Source organism: Monopterus albus, unplaced genomic scaffold, assembly GCF_001952655.1.
Source record: "Monopterus albus unplaced genomic scaffold, M_albus_1.0 scaffold6.1, whole genome shotgun sequence".
Taxonomy (NCBI): domain Eukaryota; kingdom Metazoa; phylum Chordata; class Actinopteri; order Synbranchiformes; family Synbranchidae; genus Monopterus; species Monopterus albus.
The window spans coordinates 721,531-740,528 of record NW_018127886.1 but is presented as its reverse complement, the minus strand read 5'-3'; the positions used below and the strand labels follow the sequence as shown (position 1 = coordinate 740,528).

The 18,998-nt window shown below is 40.4% G+C and overlaps 1 protein-coding gene across 1 annotated transcript; it reads left to right on the top strand.

Annotated features, from left to right (window-relative positions):
- The first annotated feature begins 4,093 nt into the window (after positions 1 to 4,093).
- Positions 4,094 to 18,394, top strand: bgnb (biglycan b). The gene is made up of 8 exons (XM_020614815.1): positions 4,094 to 4,314; positions 10,921 to 11,173; positions 13,861 to 13,973; positions 14,482 to 14,695; positions 15,495 to 15,605; positions 16,257 to 16,350; positions 16,762 to 16,900; positions 16,976 to 18,394. Exons 2-8 carry the CDS (start codon positions 10,933 to 10,935, stop codon positions 17,171 to 17,173), a joined length of 1,110 nt encoding a protein of 369 aa, XP_020470471.1. The 5' UTR covers positions 4,094 to 4,314; positions 10,921 to 10,932; the 3' UTR covers positions 17,174 to 18,394.
- The last annotated feature ends 604 nt before the right edge of the window (positions 18,395 to 18,998 follow it).

Sequence of the window (18,998 nt, the reverse complement as noted above, 5' to 3'; positions counted from 1 at the left end):
CTACATTTACAGGCTGATCTGAAACTTTGCACAAAGACAACCAAACTGCGTCAGTACTCTTTTTGCAGTTTTGCACATATGGATGCTTCAGCTTTGATCTTAAATCCTTAAAGCTCTCCTCCGCAGCCTGTGACATGGGATATTTTCAATTGTGACGGTCTTGCCACTTCAGTGCCATTCATCATATTGCATGTGACGTGACTACACTGTTAAACCGACGTCCCATCACTCCCAACAGATGTTTTTCATCCTGTCAAGCTGAGGCCAGAGCCTGTTTGTAAGCGGTTGACCATAGAGCGCTGTAGTGCTTTTCTTCTCTCATGTACTGTCTGTTCTATCCAGTGACAGCAGCTTCCTGTGTTTGTTATTGGAGTGGTGATGTGGGGAGTGGGGTGGCTAGCTGATAAAATAAAAAACACAGAGAGAAAAGAAGGGGATGGCTCTTGAGCAAGGGGGCATGAGATTGGGTTTCGAGTGTTAGGAGTGAATTATTTGGGGTCAACAAGAATGTGCTTACTGCAGTGTGAGAGAAAGCTTGGCCATGAGCCCTGGTGTACTCATGCTTGATAGCCAGTAACAATAATGAGCATAAAATAAACTTTTGTTGTAAAATTCCAAATCCAAAAAAAGAAAGCAACACTTTACTCAATACTATTCTCCCCTCTCTCTTCTGCTTAGAAAGGCACACACACGCACCATATGGCAGCTTCTACGCAAAGAGCTAACAAGTGGGTGTGCTAATCTCTGGAGACACTTTAGTTGAACATTCATAAGACAGATGCCAAGCCCTCTAGCTACAGCCCAGCACCATAATCAAGTGAACCACAGCAAGAGGGAGAGACAGGCAGACAGAAAGAAAGAGTGAGAGACAGGCTGTATCTACAAAATGAGAGAAAGCAGAGTACACAGAAGAAGAAGGAATGTTCTCTCTTAAGGCCTTTATCTAAATTCTGCCCCTCTGTCAAAAGCCCTGCAGGGCATTGATCTGGCCTTTTCCACTACTGCATTCTTTAAAAGAAAGAAAAGCATATAACTCTACAGAAATATAATTTACCATGTGAATGATGAGGAAAATGATTATGATTTGATGCACAACGACCCAGAGCAACAGAAGACATGGATAATGTGTAAATAACTGCAAACCTTTGTGCAGCTGACTGTAAACAGGGTGGGAAGAGTTCCCAGACAGTGAGGCTCATCAGACCTGCTGCCTTGCACTGGGTGCTGGTGATAAAGAGATGAAATTGGAGAGTCGGTACGAAAGAGTGCTTCATCCTGCCAAAACAAAATTTAATAGAAAACCATGAGAAGACAAAATCATAGGTTTTATAATCACAGTCCTCAAAATACATTTGCTCGTTAGTTTTGGTGGAGCCTGGTAGTATCACCAGGTTCTCTGTCACAACTAATCAGGGACACTCTGTGTTATGCAACGGAACAGTAGTTGATTAGAAAAGTCCTAGTTAACACTTTCAGAGAAGTATTACAGTTTTTCTCCATCGCTTTCATTCATTTCTCACAACAGAACTGCATTTTTCAGAACTACTCGTTCAACCGTCAGATTCTGTGGTCAGTTGTTCACATCATATCAGCAATTTCTTGTTGTTTTCATCAAATTGCAATTGCTTTTTGACAACATGCAAATGGTTCTGTACATCTGTCAGCTGTTTTTGACAATTCTTGTTGCTTTTGTCCAGCTGTGCAAAATAACTTGTCCTGGTTCTCAGCTGAAATGTCACAACCACCAAACCAATTAGTCTTTTTTTCAGGTTGGAAGTCTGTACTATCAAAATGAGTGAACATGTTCTCAGAATTGTATGTCTGTACAGATTTCTACAAAGTGTGAGTAGATGTTTGCTAAGAAATATGTCCAGAATTGAGAAATTGCTCTCAGGTGAGTCTTCACCTTCGTTAACGAAGAGAACCACCTCACAACTTCATATACTTGGATGAGGCTGGCTTCAACCTGGCCAAAGGCAGAAGGCGTGGTAGAAATCTAATCGGCCAGAGAGCTACTGTTGATGTCCCAGGCCAACGGGGAGGAAACATCACTATGTGTGCTGCTATGTCAGACCAAGGTGTGCTAGCTCATATTCCTATTATGGGGCCGTACAACACACAACATCTCCTTACATTCTTAGACAATCTCTATAGAAATGTCATTCCTGAAGATGAGAGGGACCTCAATCGAGATGATGTACCAAAGTATGTAGTAATTTGTGATAATGTCAGTTTCCATCGCTCTGACAACATCAGGCAGTGGTTTGTCCACCACCGCAGGATGCTGATTGAATTCCTTCCACCCTACTCCCCATTCCTGAACCCAATTGAAGAGTTTTTCTCGGCTTGGCGGTGGAAAGTTTATGATCATCAGCCACATACGCGGATGACACTGCTGGCTGCCATGGATGCAGCATGTGAGGACATCTCAGCAGATGCATGCAGAGGCTGGATTAGGCACTCAAGAAGATTCTTTCCACGGTGCATAGCAAGACAAAATATATGTTGTGATGTGGATGAGAATCTGTGGCCCAACAGACAGGACCGACATGACGCATAGGAAAACTGCCACGTAATCTCACCTTTACCTTCTGTTGTACATGTATAGTTCTTCCCACTTTGTCTTTTTTACAGTATGTTTCCATTGCTAGGTAAATAGACTATGTATAGTTTCCTTTGTTGTCTGTATGTAAGTCCCACTATTGACAGTACAGTAGAATCGTGAGTACAGTCTGATCTTTTGTTTCGATTCTTCCATATACTGTAACGTGGGGCGATGGTGATTGGTTAGATGAGGTTAGATGTAATCATTCAGAAAATTATCTATTCTTACCATGTAAATTACTGTAACACCTGGTTGATGCACAATGGTTCGCATGAATCACTTCTTTTTTTTAACCGGAGGGAAACTGTAAATTATGACACACACCAGTACGGTAATTTAGTGGTTTCTAGTCATCAAAACCTGAGTTGAGTATAGTTTACAGTAAATAACAAAAACTGAGTATGATGTTCTACTGACAACATGACTAATAATTTTGCCTGTCACGTTCACATTGTTGAGGAAATGACATGGGATTCTGCTGCCTCTGACACAATGATTGATGAAAAAACACACTTTTGCACGATAGACAAGGCATTTTGAGCAGGTGGCGCGCTTTTTCCGGTTATCCACTATGTTGTGCAGTTTGTACGTGGTGTTTTAAGAAATGCACTTGGAGATCTGCAAACTTCAATTCTGTTGTGAGAAATGAATGAAAGCGATGGAGAAAAACTGTAATAGCTAAAGCATCCCTGATGAAATAAACTGGGCTTTTGTTTTGCTACAGACTCTTTATACACACCAACAATGTGATAACATTCATTGTTGCTCTCTAAAATTTGATTATATGATCTACAATAACTGCCTACTTTCTTTTCCGTGGCGCTACTGTGTCATGTGACCGCACTATAAAGAAGTCTGTCTGAGATTCTTCAGACACTACCATGTGTTAGCTTGTCTTTTAACAGGTTGTGCTAAAATTACCATGTCTTTTAGCTAAAATTGGCTTCCAGAGCAATTAAACATGACAATTATAGATTTGAGTAACAAAGTTCAAATGAAGTGGACTGGTTAACTTTTCTTTCTTCCTTTTGAGGAAACACTACAATGATGTGAATATTGTTTTTTTGTAGCAGTCTGACCAGTCTTGTACAAAAATAATTAGAACTGTCATGAATAATATCATATCAATAATATCAATAATATAATAGGGCAGCACGGTGGCTAGCACCGTTGCTTCCCAGCGAGAAGGTTCCGGGTTCGGGCCCCGCCCGATTGCCGGCTGGGATTGGCTCCGGCCTGACCCCGTTCCGGGATTAAGTGGTAGAAAATGAATAATATCATGAAATCTATAAAATCCTGATATTTTACTGTAACACCTACTACTGTGATGGCACAGAAATACTTAGGCTTCTTCCACCACCATCCTCCTCCTCCTACTTAGTTTCCCTCCATCCAAACAGAAGAGAAAGGAGGCTGGCTTGTTGACTTTATGGGCTCAGCCCCCTCCACATGATTTCCCTCCCTCATTTCCTCGGTTTGGACTGGATTGTATACACACACATCCCTGACAGGATTCGCGGTGGCAGACAGTAGCGGAGGAAGTGCGGCTAGATGTCAGAGGATCACAGGAAAACACTGCAATAATCCCTAAATGTGATGAAAATATTGGACATTTAAAACAAAAATCTCCAGGATACTCTGACACACAGAGGGAACAAACACCATTCAACATATTTTTGGAATTTGGAATTTTATTTCCTATCCTAAAGGTAGGGGAGTTGGGTGATTTTATTCAATGTGCTGTTTCATTTTTTGATCAGCCTGGGGACAATTTATTTATTTTTCAAGGCTGATTTTACTTTACAAAAGAGCACCTATATAGAAATACTAGGGCAATGTGAGAAATTAAAGTTGATGTGATAAGTAGAAACTTTTATACTATTGAAATATTGTAGTGATATCAATTGAAATCTAACCCACAATAAAGTAGGTATAAACTCCACTGATACTACAGATATGTAAAAAAAACTTTTATATATATATATATATTATAGATTTATGTTATCACCTCATATTTTTCAGTTAAAGTTTTACAGGTATGATGTTTACACATAGTTTGCCCTGCATGACCTATTGAATGTGTATTTTAATTATTTGTTTTTCATTTGGTTTTTAATTTAAAACATTAGTAATTTCAACCTGTTACATCTTCTGGTGCATGATGCTGTAATCTTTCAGTCAATTCTTACTGTGGAGCAACACTAGATGGTGCAAGGAGGCTCCAAAGGCTGTTCAATGGGACCAATCATTATAGGAGATATTTAAGCAAACTATTTTGTCCACTTCATCCTGAGATAAGTCTACACTTATTTTCTTATCAGGCCCTAAATTAAATGCATGACATTTATAGTGGGTTCTGGTAAATAGCAGTGCAGTACCTTCAAATACAGCCTCTGTATAGTGTACATACAGTGTTCCATCTGAAATGTTCCAGCTTAATCTGGCAGGAATTTTATTATAGCCTTTGTCATTGTGTTTGATTCTGCCACATAATATGATGGGAACAAACTGGTCTATATGATGGCACAGTTTCCTCTCTATGGCCACATTCTGTCTTGTGCTGATGACTTCATGTCCAGCAATAGTAATCTACCATGTATGAACCATTTATACCAGTGTATTTAACTGAGTCACCTTACTGTACAAAGACAGAGCAAACAACATTAGTCTGAAGCTGGAGTCACTGGTCAGACAGTCAAAATGGTCTAAATCTGTTTCCTGACTGTCCAGTCTGACTGGCCATTAGCCAGCCTGTGGGTTAACCAGCCAGCTTGTCTGTCTGTTCTGTGCTTCTCGCTGCCTGTCTGTCCATCCACCTGTCTCTCTCATCATCCATCTCAATGTTTAATTTCATTTATTTTAAACTTTTCTGTCCAAGTTCAAATTCACAGTTCCCGTCATGTTCCATATTGCTCCTGCAGAGGGTTGTGTCCTTTGTACCCTCATCGATCAGTTTCACTTTGATGCCAAAATCAGTGGTTACATTACATTTTTTCCTACTCTTGGAACATTGAATTCAGAAACAATACACTTTTATGATTGTTCCATTTAGGGGCTTTCATAAAGCAGCCATTGTTTACAGCCTTTATTCATAGCCCACTTATAACTGGCATAAACTTGGAATACTTCACATACTCTGCATGAGGCTCACTGGCTCACAGGCATGGATCCTCAGGTCAACTGTTCCCCTGCTGCTGACTGGTTTGGCCCTCATTTGTTCCCCTGTGTTGCTCGCCACCACATCCAAGCTTGGCAGCAAGAGAGGGGCTGCCAAACAGTTCCTTTTTTTAGGGATAGCACTCACCAAATTACAGCCACTGGGGCAGTTAACTCCACCCGAATGCCTGTGTCTGAAAAGAACGTGAATTTGGGTTGTGTGTGTAGGTGTGTGCCTGTGTGTGTGTAAATGTGTGGAGGGAAGGAGTCATGGCATAAGGAAAGGAAGGAAGGCTAAATGAGCAGATTGTTTTTTTTAGCTGGACTACAACATGTAAATGGTTTACGTGCATATGCATGTTTGGGCTGGCTTGTATTCCCATGAGCAAACATGTATGTGAATTTTACAGTTGTATTTTTAGGATTATTGCAATGCAGATCATGCTTAAAATAATATGAGGGGCTAGGAAATAATACAAAACTCTTGCTGAAAACAGATGAAAGTCCCATGGAGTTCTCTCAAATTAAATGTATTCTCTGCAACACAAATGCTATGCCATGTAATACTTATACAATTGTGTGTTATGTAAATAATATGTCTGTCTTTTAAGTCAAGAGCTGTCAAAAAAATTTCGTTGTGCTATGCATAATGACAATAAAGATTCTTGACTTGACTTGATGTCACATATTTTGTGCTCAGTCAGCAGTATGATCACTTTGGGGCCACCCTGTGATGTTAACCCGAGTGTTGACGTGGCGACTGCCAATGCAGCAGCGCTGCAGTGCCAGCTGGCACTTTTTGTAAGCTCCCTGCCCCACCTTAACTCTGCTCACACAACTGCCAATGCAATCGAAGACGCTAATGTGCTCCTAAGTATGTATACGCGGATAAAATGACCCATTTGATGTCTTCAGTGTTATTTTAAGAACTAACAGTATTTGACATCTTCAGCCTTTCGAGTTCATGGCAGTGCCAAAGGGTTCAACACATGGAAAAACAGCTGATCTGGATAGAACAGTAGTGATAAAAAATGGGTTGTGTATACATTCAATCTGATGATTTTAGAGTTATATCAAATAAAATGTCCTCTACTGAGTGAGAGAAAGGAATGCAGCAATTCATACAGGTCAAAAGAAAATGTTTGTTGGGGTTGTGTGTGTCCAAGTGGGAGGCAACAGTGATTGCTTTTCTCTCAAGTGTGGTCATGGGAGAACAAATACTATGCGTTGTATCCTGAGGAGATGATTATTCTTGGCAACACATGGAGCGTATAGCTTAAATACACATTTGTTTAGCTTGACAAGGGCAAAGGCTGCCTTGTAGTCATATCACAGTAATTGTTTTGGATGTGAGGGCTGACACTTGATGGACAGTTCATATAGTGAATGTAAAGTTAATCTCACACACCCTGTGTGGGAAACTCAAACAACCTGTATGCATGTGGAGCAGATTGTTCACCAGATGGTGCTTGTTCTGACACTGCTGTGTCTTAGTGTTGGTCGACACCTATCCATTCATAGACCACCCCTGAACCTCTATTGTGTCTTCATGCTGTTGCTCTTTCTTGATCCTATCTACAGTAGTAAACCATTGGAATTCATACTGGCCTGTTATGACAAGTTCAGCTAAATGTAAAGGTTCATGCAGCCATGTTGGTGCTGTAATAGCCTCCACAATTTGGGGAAAGCAAGATTTTTCTGCCTGGATGCTGGGATTTGTTCCTATTGCAGAGAAGTGGTGAGGTCAGACATTGATACTGAGTGATAAACCAGGTTCACTGTGTTTAAATGATTTTGTATTATGGTTTTTGTCAGTTGGCACTAAAACACTGAAAACCAACCCCACATTTAAACAAAGTATACTTGTTTACAGGGGCTTCGTTGTACCTGTGATGCAGGTCTTGATTACACACTTCTCTGTACCTTTAGCCTCTGCATCTCTCACATGCTTGTTTGCCACCACCATTAACACACAACTACCAACCCCCCCCACGCACACACACACACTTCATAGCACTTCAGAGACAAACACAGTGAGAGACCGGAAATAGACGCCCATTCCATCCATTAAACCACTCTTGACCTTTAGATGGGGGAGCTGAGGGAACAGCAATTATAACCGAAGCCTTTAGTTTGTTCTTGTCTCAGAGTAGTTTGATGGCAGTTTAAATGGAGGAAGAGAGGACACACACCACGGCTAGATAAAAGTGGTTATTACAGTTGGAGAGTGCTTGATCGTGGGATGTAGTTTAGTCTTATTGTCATGTTGTGATTATAGTGGCCTTACATGTCATTCCTGGATGATGAGAGACTGTTCTTGTTACTGTCTCCCTTTTCATTTTCTTACACATTATTCCTGACACTTCTGTCTGGAAATCTTGATTCATCACCACAGCTCTGCAAACAGGAGACAAATCATTAGTTTTGCCAGTGAAAAATGGCTCCATAGATTAGATCATGCTTGTCATAATTTTAGATTTCAATATATATTTGTAATACCTCCCAATACGTTGCACTGCTCAAAATGCAGAAATTATACAGAAGGTATATAAATAAATCTGGTATTGTCTTCTGTGTATATTTCAGCAGTTTTGTGTGTCATTGTGTGATGCTGACTGTATATGTCCTAGCTGTGTCCTTTGGGCTGCATTCTTCTGGCCAAGCCAAGGCCAGTGGTGTTTTTTTCTTTTCTGTAAAATGGTATAATTTGGCAGCTATTTTTGTTGCAGGGAGTAGATTGCAGGGCCCAGTTATTCATTCTTCTATACCAGGTCCACATCATGCACAGGCTCTTATTTTACTCATTTTTATTTCTCTAAATAATACCTTTATTTCTTTGAGTAGAGTAAAATGCTTTTTCATTTGCAGAGGGAGGATTGTATAAGCAACTTTAAAGTGCAAAGATCAGAGACTGAAGATGGATCATTTTCTCATGCAGTGGATGCCCTGTATGGTTTACTCCTTACTCTTTTTTTTTGTTACATCACCCCCACCCCCCTTCATCACTCTCTTAGTTCTGATTGGTTGCTTCTGATGAAAACTCAATCATCGTGCAACAGGATTCTAAAACTTTTCTGGGAGATATGCTGATCATTGCCAATAAAACTTTTCACCCCTCTGCAGTATTATGGAGCTGGGGATCAGAGAAGGAATTAACATGACAGGATTAGAGATGATAGGGTTTTAGATCCCTCCTAAGGTCCAGTACAGGACTGAGCTTCACATAGGATTAGCTTCAGGTTAAGGGTCACAGTTTCCTGCTGTAAGGATCAATTAGCCTGGTAGTATTTGTTTTTCTGGGACTTTTAGGTTGAATTTTAGGTTGAGTTGGAGGGGGGACTACACTTAAATATTAGGTCAATGCAGGCAGGATAGAGCAAACAGACACACACATGCACAAGTCCAGTGACCTCAATTAACAGTGCGTGTGAGTATGCACGGCTATGACATCATGGAGTCTGTGTTTCCCGACATGCATAGACACTAAAACACATGTACACAGACAAACTGCACACCCAGTTTCCCCTCTAAATGAATAGTAGCTGTGTTTGGTTGCAGAAATAAAGTTTTCCACCGTTGAGTTAATGTCCTCTACACTATCTGATTGGCCAGTGAGGAGGGACGTGCTCTCCTGGGAATCGACTTGATGTCCAGGAAGCAGACAGTGACATTTTGTCAGTGTGGTTTAAGTGGCTTTCATTCCCAGAGTCAGTTCCTGGCAAGCTTAGCAGGGGTAGTGAGGGCATTTCTCCTTGCCAGCCTCCAGGTCCTGGTCTGCCTGTTAGGTGTGGTATAAACAGTGGAGCTTTGTAATTAAGGACAAGCAGACCATTTCATAATACAGTATTTCACTGTCCATTTATCACTGACCACTAATGGCAGCCTGTACTGCAATTCATTTATGACCCTCATGTGTATGGCTGGATTAAACTTGTTAGGGTGCAAATGTTTGGGGTTGATGCTACCAGCAGATACACATACACACACACACAGTTCACTTCCTTCACTTTAATGGACATTACACTGATTTAATCATAACCTTTACTTGGCTAATCGTAACTCTTATGGTAACCCCAACCTAAATCTAACCTCACCCCAACCTTAAACCAACTTGTCACCCTAAAATTCATTGATTTACTTTTTTGGGACTTGCCTCTTGTCCTCAGATGATAGTCCCTCATAGTGTGACTGTGTTAACAAATTTATGATCCCACAACATGAGTAATTCCATCCCACACACGCTTTTTTCCACTTTCTGGAGAGTTACCCTAATTTTAATCATAAACACTACTTGCCTAATTCTAACCTTACCCAACCATTACCCCATGTCATCGCTTCAATGAGTTAATGATTCAAGGCCAAGTCCCCACACTGTGAGTGGATAAACAGATTTCGGTCCTCTGTATATGAGTAATGCCAGGCACACACACACACACAAGTCAGATCTACTAACTTCACTGTCCTTTTAAATATAGTGCACAAACTATACATGACAATAGCATTGTTTGCCCTGAGACCAGTGCTTCTATGGTGTAATAATAATATCCAGCCCAATTTTTTGCATATCTCTTTTTATCATTCTGAATATTTAGGTATGCACTCGCAATAAAAACTGAAGTCATTGTCTATGTTTTACCACAGGCTTCTACAAGAACAAGGCCTTATTTGATTTTGCACTTTAGTACAGCAAATTTCCTAACACATGTTCTGTTAGTACATTAACCAAAAATCAGTTGTCTTAGGGTCAGCTTGACGCTTTTGGGACCCACAGGGGTCTGTGGCTCCAGGGCAGTCACCTGCTTTGTCCGGCTGTTAATTCAGCCATACTCATGCAATATTTATTTATGTTTGTTCCTCATTTCAACATCCCCTGTGCATATCCTCACATACCTTCTGATATAAATAGAATGGACAAAATATTAGACCTCTCAGTACAATGCACATAACAACACAAAATATTACAACCTATAAAATGTCCCTACAGTCAACAACCTTATCAACCTTTAAGAATGTAGGATTTATTATTGTGCTTTTGTATTAGATTACATTAATTGTAGCCAGGTGTACATAATAAACAGAAAAATGAGTGTGCGCATGTATATGTAATAATAAATGTAATAAAACTGACACTGCTCCCCTTCCTTCTTCTGTTTTCTCAGGTGTGTGTAAAGATGTTGCCACATTGCTCACTCCTGCTGCTGCTATGCATAGTCCAGCTTCTCTCCCCCTCTTCTGCTCTGCCTTTTGAGCAGAAAGGCTTCTGGGATTTTGCCATGGACAGTATGGACAGTGATGGGATGATGACGATGATGAGGGATGAGGAGGATGGCTCGGCCTTCCCGCCCCCTGAATTACCCACATGCCCCTTCGGCTGTCAGTGTCGGCTCAGGGTCGTCCAGTGCTCTGACCTCGGTCAGTGAGAGTGTGTGAGAAAGAAACAACAGAGAGAAGAGTGTTTGTAATGCTTTGTCATCATTTGTCAGCATGTGAGTGTGGCTGGAGGTTCAGAGAGAAAAACAAATGAGGTGAATGGCAGAGTGAACGAGTATGACTGAGTTCAATAGCCCCAGAGAGAAAACCCCCCCTTTGGTGTATTATCTAAGGGAGGGATTTCACCCTTGGGATAATGTTGGTATATTTTTTTAAGGGAAAGCATCTCTTTGGGGGATTTTATGTTCCAGACTTTGTGTGTAGGCACAGGATGGGAGAGGAAGTGACAAATGGTTTGAGCAGAAATGGAGAAAATATTAAGTCAAGGGAAGAAAGAATGCAGAGAAATAGCAGGTAGAAAGGGATCAAGAGACAGAGAGAGGGAATTAGTAGAAGGCAGAGAAAAGGCAGTTTTGATGGTAGACAAAAGGGGACACTCTGATGAAAAGAAATAGAAAGTTTATAATTTCCTCGCTCTCCTTAACTAGCTGTTTTTATGTTGTTTTGTGGACATGGACAGGATGTAAATGGGAGCCCAGAATGGTACAAAGAATTTGTTGTAGAGATGACTGAAAGGGATGGATGGTTTAGTTTGAGAAAAAAGATATAAGCATGAGATATTTTTGTATCAGGATGATGTGAAGATCATATTCATTGTCATGAAGCAAAACTATTCTGCTCTTTCCTGAAAAATCAAAAAAACAAACATAAACTACCTCAAAATCCTATTTTCTGGATGAGTTTACAGCCTGTCTGTGATTTAGTTTTCCTTCCATATACACATACACTACAGTTTTCTGACCATGATGAAGTGCATGCTTTTTATGTCCATTCTAACATGACCAAACTTCATTCAGTCTTATTTATGAATATAAAGATTCCTCACAATTTACTGGCTATAACTTTAATAAGCTCTCCATGTTTAGACATAATGGTTTTATAGAATCATCATTTTACAGGCTCTATATATTTACTGTCTCTGGTCTTCCTGCAGTGGGTAAATGTGGAAGCATATAATTTCCGAGATGTCAAGTGCCTATTTAGAACCAATGTATTTTAGCTGCGGTGTCTGTCGCCTCTCAGTGTGCATCCCTGCATGATGTTGGGTATTTCTGTTGACGGGCCCTTGCGTTTAAAAGAGTGCTAGTTTTGTCAGTTTGTGGTAAAGACTTTGTGATTTGTGGCAGATATGGGTGAAGTGCTGCGGTTTGGGGTTTAGAGGGTTAAGAGATTCAGTTAATCAGGGTGTTGGTGAATGTTTTTCCAGGTTTGTTTATCATGTCTCTCAAGTTCCAGCTGGCAGTATGCATGTTCAAAGCTGCAGGTGTTGATCAGATGGTAAATATTTCCTACCACATAAATCCAGCTGGTAACATTCTGCACCTTTGGAGTCCTGCTGCTCTCACAGCAGCCGTAATAGCTTTATCACACTGGACAACAGCAATATAAAGCCATAGTCTGATTTATTTTATATTCAAACAGAATATGAATTGGTCTTGCAATTTCACTACTTGTACAAAGTAGCAGCTTAAGCCTCCAAGCTTCTTAAGCCCCTGCAACAGATCTCTACTGAGGCTTTGATTCTGTGTGGTGACAGGGAGGGTGTGGCACAGTACAGCCAAAGCCATATATCTAAACTTAACTCTAGATGGACAGCTCCAGGTCAGATGTGGTTAGTGGCAAGTTGGATCCCAGTGGGACAGCTGGTGCTCGCTCTCACCAATAGGGCTGGTTGCATCATGGTTATAGTCCAGATGAGTTTGACCCTGGTGGAGGATTCACTTACTGTGGTCTGTCTGTGCCACTGACCACATCTGATACATTCATCCACGTGGCTCTCTAATGTGGGCTTCTTAATGATCACTGGTTGATGTGTTTGTATGCACTGAGTCATTTTTTCATGAATGGAATAATGCAGGTGTATTTCTTAATGCTGTCCGCCTATTCTTAGCTTGTAAGAATTTACTGCATGGTATCCAGTATTCATAAGCAACCCTAACCAACAGAGCGTTTGGTTTTTCACTGATGTTGTTAGCCACACAGCTTCACTACTCCTCACAGGTGTTTTCTGTCACAGTTTCATATGTTCCTCATTGCAGTGGCAATTTCACCACTCATGCATTAACACACACATAGCTCGTGTTTTTCTGTTTGTTTGTGTCAGGGTTGTGCTCGTCTCCCTTTTATTTGAAGTGTGATTTTACTGATGGTATTTTTTGCGACTTTTGTCAAATGGAAACCAGATGCAAAACATCTGGTGTCCACATTTGGTGTGAAGGGAATTTGTCTTTCTGTTTGTGTTAGAAAGAGAGAGCGTGTGTGTTCATATCGTTGTCAGTGACAAACCAGTAATGTTAGTTATGTGCTGCTTTGACGTCTGTGTGTGACCTCCTTAGCTGTGTGTATGTCCTCATTAAAAATAATAGGCGAGGAGCACCAACATGTTCATTTGTGATTGTGTGGGAGTCTGATTGGTTTAATTTGTAGGCCCAATGGAAGTTTTACAGCACACAGTGAGTATTTATTTTCCAACGTTTATGTCTGACTAAGATATCCTAAGAGTTCACCCAGTGAAAACAAACAGGTTTTTAGGGTGTTGGTTCAGAGTCACCAATATAAACATTTAATGGTATGATTTCCTTCTGTGTTTTTATTGGTCTTGTCTTCAGGTATGACTGAGGTGCCAAAGAATATTCCTCGGGACACCAAGTTCCTGGACCTTCAGAACAACCATATCACTGAGCTTAAAGAGGATGACTTCAAAGGCCTTACTAACTTATATGTAAGAGACATGCACACAGTCTTGTCAGATTCATAATATTCCATTTTGGCATCAGGTCACAACCTTTTGATGATGTGCAACTAAATGAGCTCAGCTTGTGTTGGATTTCATAGTGTATACCATTATAAGCCTTCATTTCCTGAAGGATTTAGAGGTTCATTTCCTTTCTTTATCTCCCTCTAGAACCTGTTGCTTTGAGAGCTTTAATTGTATTAAAGTTTGAGCCCATAGCCAAAAGGGACCATTCAAGCTGTTTTTGAACAGAGGAGGCTTTACTCACTGCTAAGCCGCATTCATGAGCTCTAACTAAGAGCAATACTAAGGCATTTTTGGGAACTCTCAACATGACATTAGAGAAATGCATTTCCTGTCGAAAATGCGTGTGAATGCTGTGTGTCTTTTTCTTACTGCCTGTGTGCTACTGGTGTTTTCACATACTGGTAGGTCAAATAATGGGTGATAAATTTGAACTTGACTTGGTTACTGACATTCCACCCCCGCCCCCCAGGGTTTGTCTCTGAGGAATAACCTTATTTCCAAAGTCCACCCCAAAACATTTGCCCCTCTGAAGCACATGCAGAAGCTTTACTTCTCCAAGAATCTGCTGACCACTATCCCCAAGAACTTGCCCTCCTCCCTGGTTGAGATGAGGATCCACGAGAACCGCATCAAGAAGGTGGCAGCTGGAGCCTTCTCAGGACTGGTCAACATGAACTGCATAGGTCAGAAATGCTGATGATGTCAACAAATGTAGCCTATATAATAATAATAATAAACCATTATTATTATTATCAGCATCACCATTATTATTATAGTACTTTTCATAGTTACAAAGTGATTCACAAAATAAAACTGCTAAGACATATTTAAAAATGGTAATAAATAAAAAGCAAACATGATAAATTATGCACCTATAATGATCATATGCACATACTGTAATGTGCAAACATGCAGAAAGCACAACAGAATTAATCACACAACCAACAAGTAGGTCTATATGCATGATGTGTACATTTACATATACAAATGTATATGCAGATACAGATATGCACATGGTGTAAACACAAGTCTAAAGTCACAAAAGTGTGTTTTGGTCCTGTTTTAGAAGAAAACAGAGTTTGCTAACCTGCAACCTCTCGGAGACAGTTCCGTACCTGTGGATCTCATGCCGCAAATGCACACTCTCCTCTTGTAACACAGTAGGATCTCAGGACAGTTAGAAAACTCTGAACAGAGGAGTGTAAAGGGCATTTTGGCTCATATGGCAGCAGTAACCCCTTAATATAATGTGGTGCATGCCATGTAGGGCTTTAAAAACAATCAATAAACATATAAAATGAATTCTGAACTCAGCCCATGTAATGAGGCGAGTACAGGAGTAATATGATCTCTTTTAGTAAAGTTTGTCTTGCAGCTGCATTCTAGTGCTCACAGCTCCCTTTACTACTTTATAGCACTGTGACTGGATGTTGAAGATTAAAGGACCATATTTTATTTCATGCTACAAATATTCCCTTGCAGAGATGGGAGCAAACCCGCTTCAGAACAGTGGCTTTGAGCCTGGAGCCTTCAAGGGACTGAAACTGAATTATCTGCGTATATCAGAGGCCAAACTGACTGGCGTGCCAAAAGGTAACAATCCTCTGTTTCACTAAAATGCTAATATATTAACCACTGACACATCACACCGGTTTAGGCTATCTAAAGGAATAGTTTTGGGAAATAAACTTACTCACTTTCTTGTAAAGAGTTAGATGAGAAGAACAGTGTGCAGTAAACATGATGGTATAATCAGCAGTCTTCCTACCTACCTCTACAGATCCTTAATTGACATTTCATTTGCTTTATCTGTACAATCTGCTGGTTGCCTGGCAACTGCAGTGGTAATGACAAGAGTCAAGGAAGTCACCGTCCCAGCCAGCAAATAGTCCTGCTCTAAAACACAACATATATTGTAATCCTTAGTGAACTTTACAGGTGGTGGTAGGCAGAGTTTTTCATCATTTGACAGAGTCCGGCCACCTCCCCTGGTGTCCAGTCTTTATGCTAAGCTAAGAACTGACAGACATAAGAATGGCATGAATTTTTTCATCTGTATCTATCAAACCGAATAAGGTGGTCTTACATAATCTCAGACTATTCCTTTAATCTAACCAGAAAGAAAGGTATCATTATGGCAAAGGGTTGAGCACTATGGAGCCCAAAAAAGGAATGAACAGCTTCAGGACAAATTACAATCTCACCTTAAAGTGGAGTCTTACAGTTATGTTGTCCATCTTTCAGACCTCCCAGACAGTCTCCATGAGCTTCATCTGGACCAAAACCAGATCCAGGCTGTGGAATTGGAAGACCTGAAACGCTACAAAAACCTGTACAGGTACACTTCAACACCATTTTCATTTCTAACTAGCTGTGCCTTTTAGTTGTAATATGAACTACACTGGCATGGCACTTGCTAAAAGCAGCAGGATAATATTGTTATGTCTGTGCATGCTTTCCCATTCTAGTCAAAATAGAAGCTTCTCCCCATCTTCTAATGTAGGATGAACACTTTTCAATGGTTCCTCTGTCAGATTTCAGTTTTCTTCCACCTATAATACTTTTTACACACTTCTAATGTGCACTGGAAGTATTTATGGTCACAGGAGCTGTGCCAGTCAGCTGTAGCTCTAATTCTCACCTGGCTTACTTTGTGGTAATGATAACAGTCAGTTAAGCTAAATGTACTATGCTGTGCAGTGTTTTCTGCTGCTTTCACTGTTTCCCTTCTTCATCTGACCTTCTCCAGGTTGGGCCTTGGTTTTAATCACATCCGTAACATAGAGAATGGCAGTCTGTCCTACCTCCCCATGCTGAGAGAGCTGCATCTGGACAACAACCGGCTCACTCGTGTTCCCAAAGGCCTCCCAGATATGAAATACCTACAGGTGAGTCCGACGTGCACACACATCTGAGACAGAACGTTTTACATGATGCTCTATTTATTAATTCCTGTTTTCCAGGTGGTGTACCTCCATTCCAACAACATCAGCCAGGTGGGTGTGGATGACTTCTGCCCTCGAGGATTTGGGATGAAGAGGACTTTCTATAATGGCATCAGCCTGTTTGCTAACCCCGTCAAGTACTGGGAGGTGCAGCCTGCGACATTTCGCTGTGTCAGTGATCGGCTGGCCATTCAGTTCGGCAACTACAAAAAGTAAAGACAGGGAGGTGCTGAGAGATGGAGAGAGTGAGTAGGTGATGGAGGAAGGGAAGATAATTTAAATAATGAAAACACTTGAGACAGAGGAAACGGAGATAACATTTCAGAAACTATAATTTTTTTATTATAGATATTTTTTGGAGCAAGAAGGTGAATGATGGAGAAGATTGGCAATAAACTGACAGGACAGAAAGAGAAGTGAAAAATACAGTAACAGAACTTGAAGGGAATGAAAAACAAAGTGCTTGCATTACATCATCTGAGTCTTTGCATTTTTGAATTTAAGGTTTTACACTTTTGTCATTTGAAAAGGATGAAACAGAGGAGACTGTTTCTAAATTGATGGACAATGAGTACTGAAAACTTGTGAAGCATTAATTCCATTTGTTATACAGTGCTTATTGTGATTGAGATAATTTTTGTCTTTTTAACATTTTGGTTTAGATTACAAATAAGAAAAAATAGAAACTCAATGCATTGTAGACTTTTATATAGATGAAAAGGTGCTTGACTTTCTGTTTGTGCTGATTTGGGAGATCCATCACATTGTCCCTGTTTCACTGGTCTGAAGCTGTTTAGCTCATATGTGATGAAATTAGACTATTAATAAACAACTAGTGACAGAATTGGGGCTGTTTTTCACCATATACAAACACAAAAAGTTTATTACCTGTTCAACAACATGTTTGCATATATCACGGCTAGTTAGTTGATTCAAAGGGCAAACTTTAAAACTTACCTCATCAGAGCAGAATTTCTTATTTATCTGAGGTAACTGAACCAGCAGTGTGCCTGAGTAATGAATCTATTTTGTGCCTTTACTAAGCAGAGTCTGCATGATATCCTGATACAGTATTCCTTGAGGGGACACTGAAGTATAGGGGGTTTGCCCCCAGAGAGAGAAAACACACACATTCGCTTTGCTTTGAGGGCAGTGTGGTCACATAGTGCTACCAAAATAGTAGTGTTGATGCATTATTTTGCACAGTTTTTATGTTATGCTTTATCTGCTTTAGGGTTATTTGGGGGTTGGAGGGTGGGGTGTGGTTGGCCTGTTTACATTGGTAGACCTGTGTGGAACTACTTTAGCCATAAGTATCTGTCTCTGTTCTGTAATCTGATGAGCTACTGCTGCATGTGAATAAAGATATTTTTAGCCTACTGCATTAAGCCAGAGAACAACTGTTGCCCCTGAGTTGGATGCTGTGTGAAAAATAAAGGAGAAATCTAAAAAAATGGAAAACATTTGATGAATGAATCCTACACATGCGCGCGCGCGCACACACACACACACACACACACACACACAAGTCCTGGCTGGTTGTGCCACAATTTCTTTTATATTGTGTCACTTTTGTCTCTGTTGTAGGGTTCAATCTCACAATTTCATTCTCTTTCCCATAGTTCTACCGTGTGACGCTTTCTCGACTATCTTGAGAACTGATGGACACACATGCAGGGAAGGAAAAACTGAAGAGCAGGGTGAAATTCAGCTTAATGAATCACACAGAAAGTAAATCCAAAAACTGCAAATGTCAAACTGCTACACACATTTTAATGGTCTCCCACATATCACACATCTTCCTCATTTTCACACTGACAAATGTAAACATGTAGATTATATTAACTCTAATTAACATTATAATTCAGCTATGTTCTACATTATGAACCCCATACTGCTTTACCTGCTAGCTTTCTTGTCTTATTTTCGACCTAGATAAATAAAAATAAGCTTTGTAATGTCAGATACATTTATTAACCACTCATAGGTGGCAGAATTATAATTGGATTTTCAAATATGCCGCGCAGCGCGTCACCGCGGA

Bases quoted from the DNA above. Each gene is read 5' to 3' on its own strand.
- bgnb (XM_020614815.1), top strand. From the start codon at position 10,933: ATGTTGCCACATTGCTCACTCCTGCTGCTGCTATGCATAGTCCAGCTT. The intron at 11,174-13,860 runs GTCAGTGAGAGT...TCTTGTCTTCAG, and splicing joins CGTCCAGTGCTCTGACCTCG to GTATGACTGAGGTGCCAAAG. The intron at 13,974-14,481 runs GTAAGAGACATG...CCCGCCCCCCAG, and splicing joins AAGGCCTTACTAACTTATAT to GGTTTGTCTCTGAGGAATAA.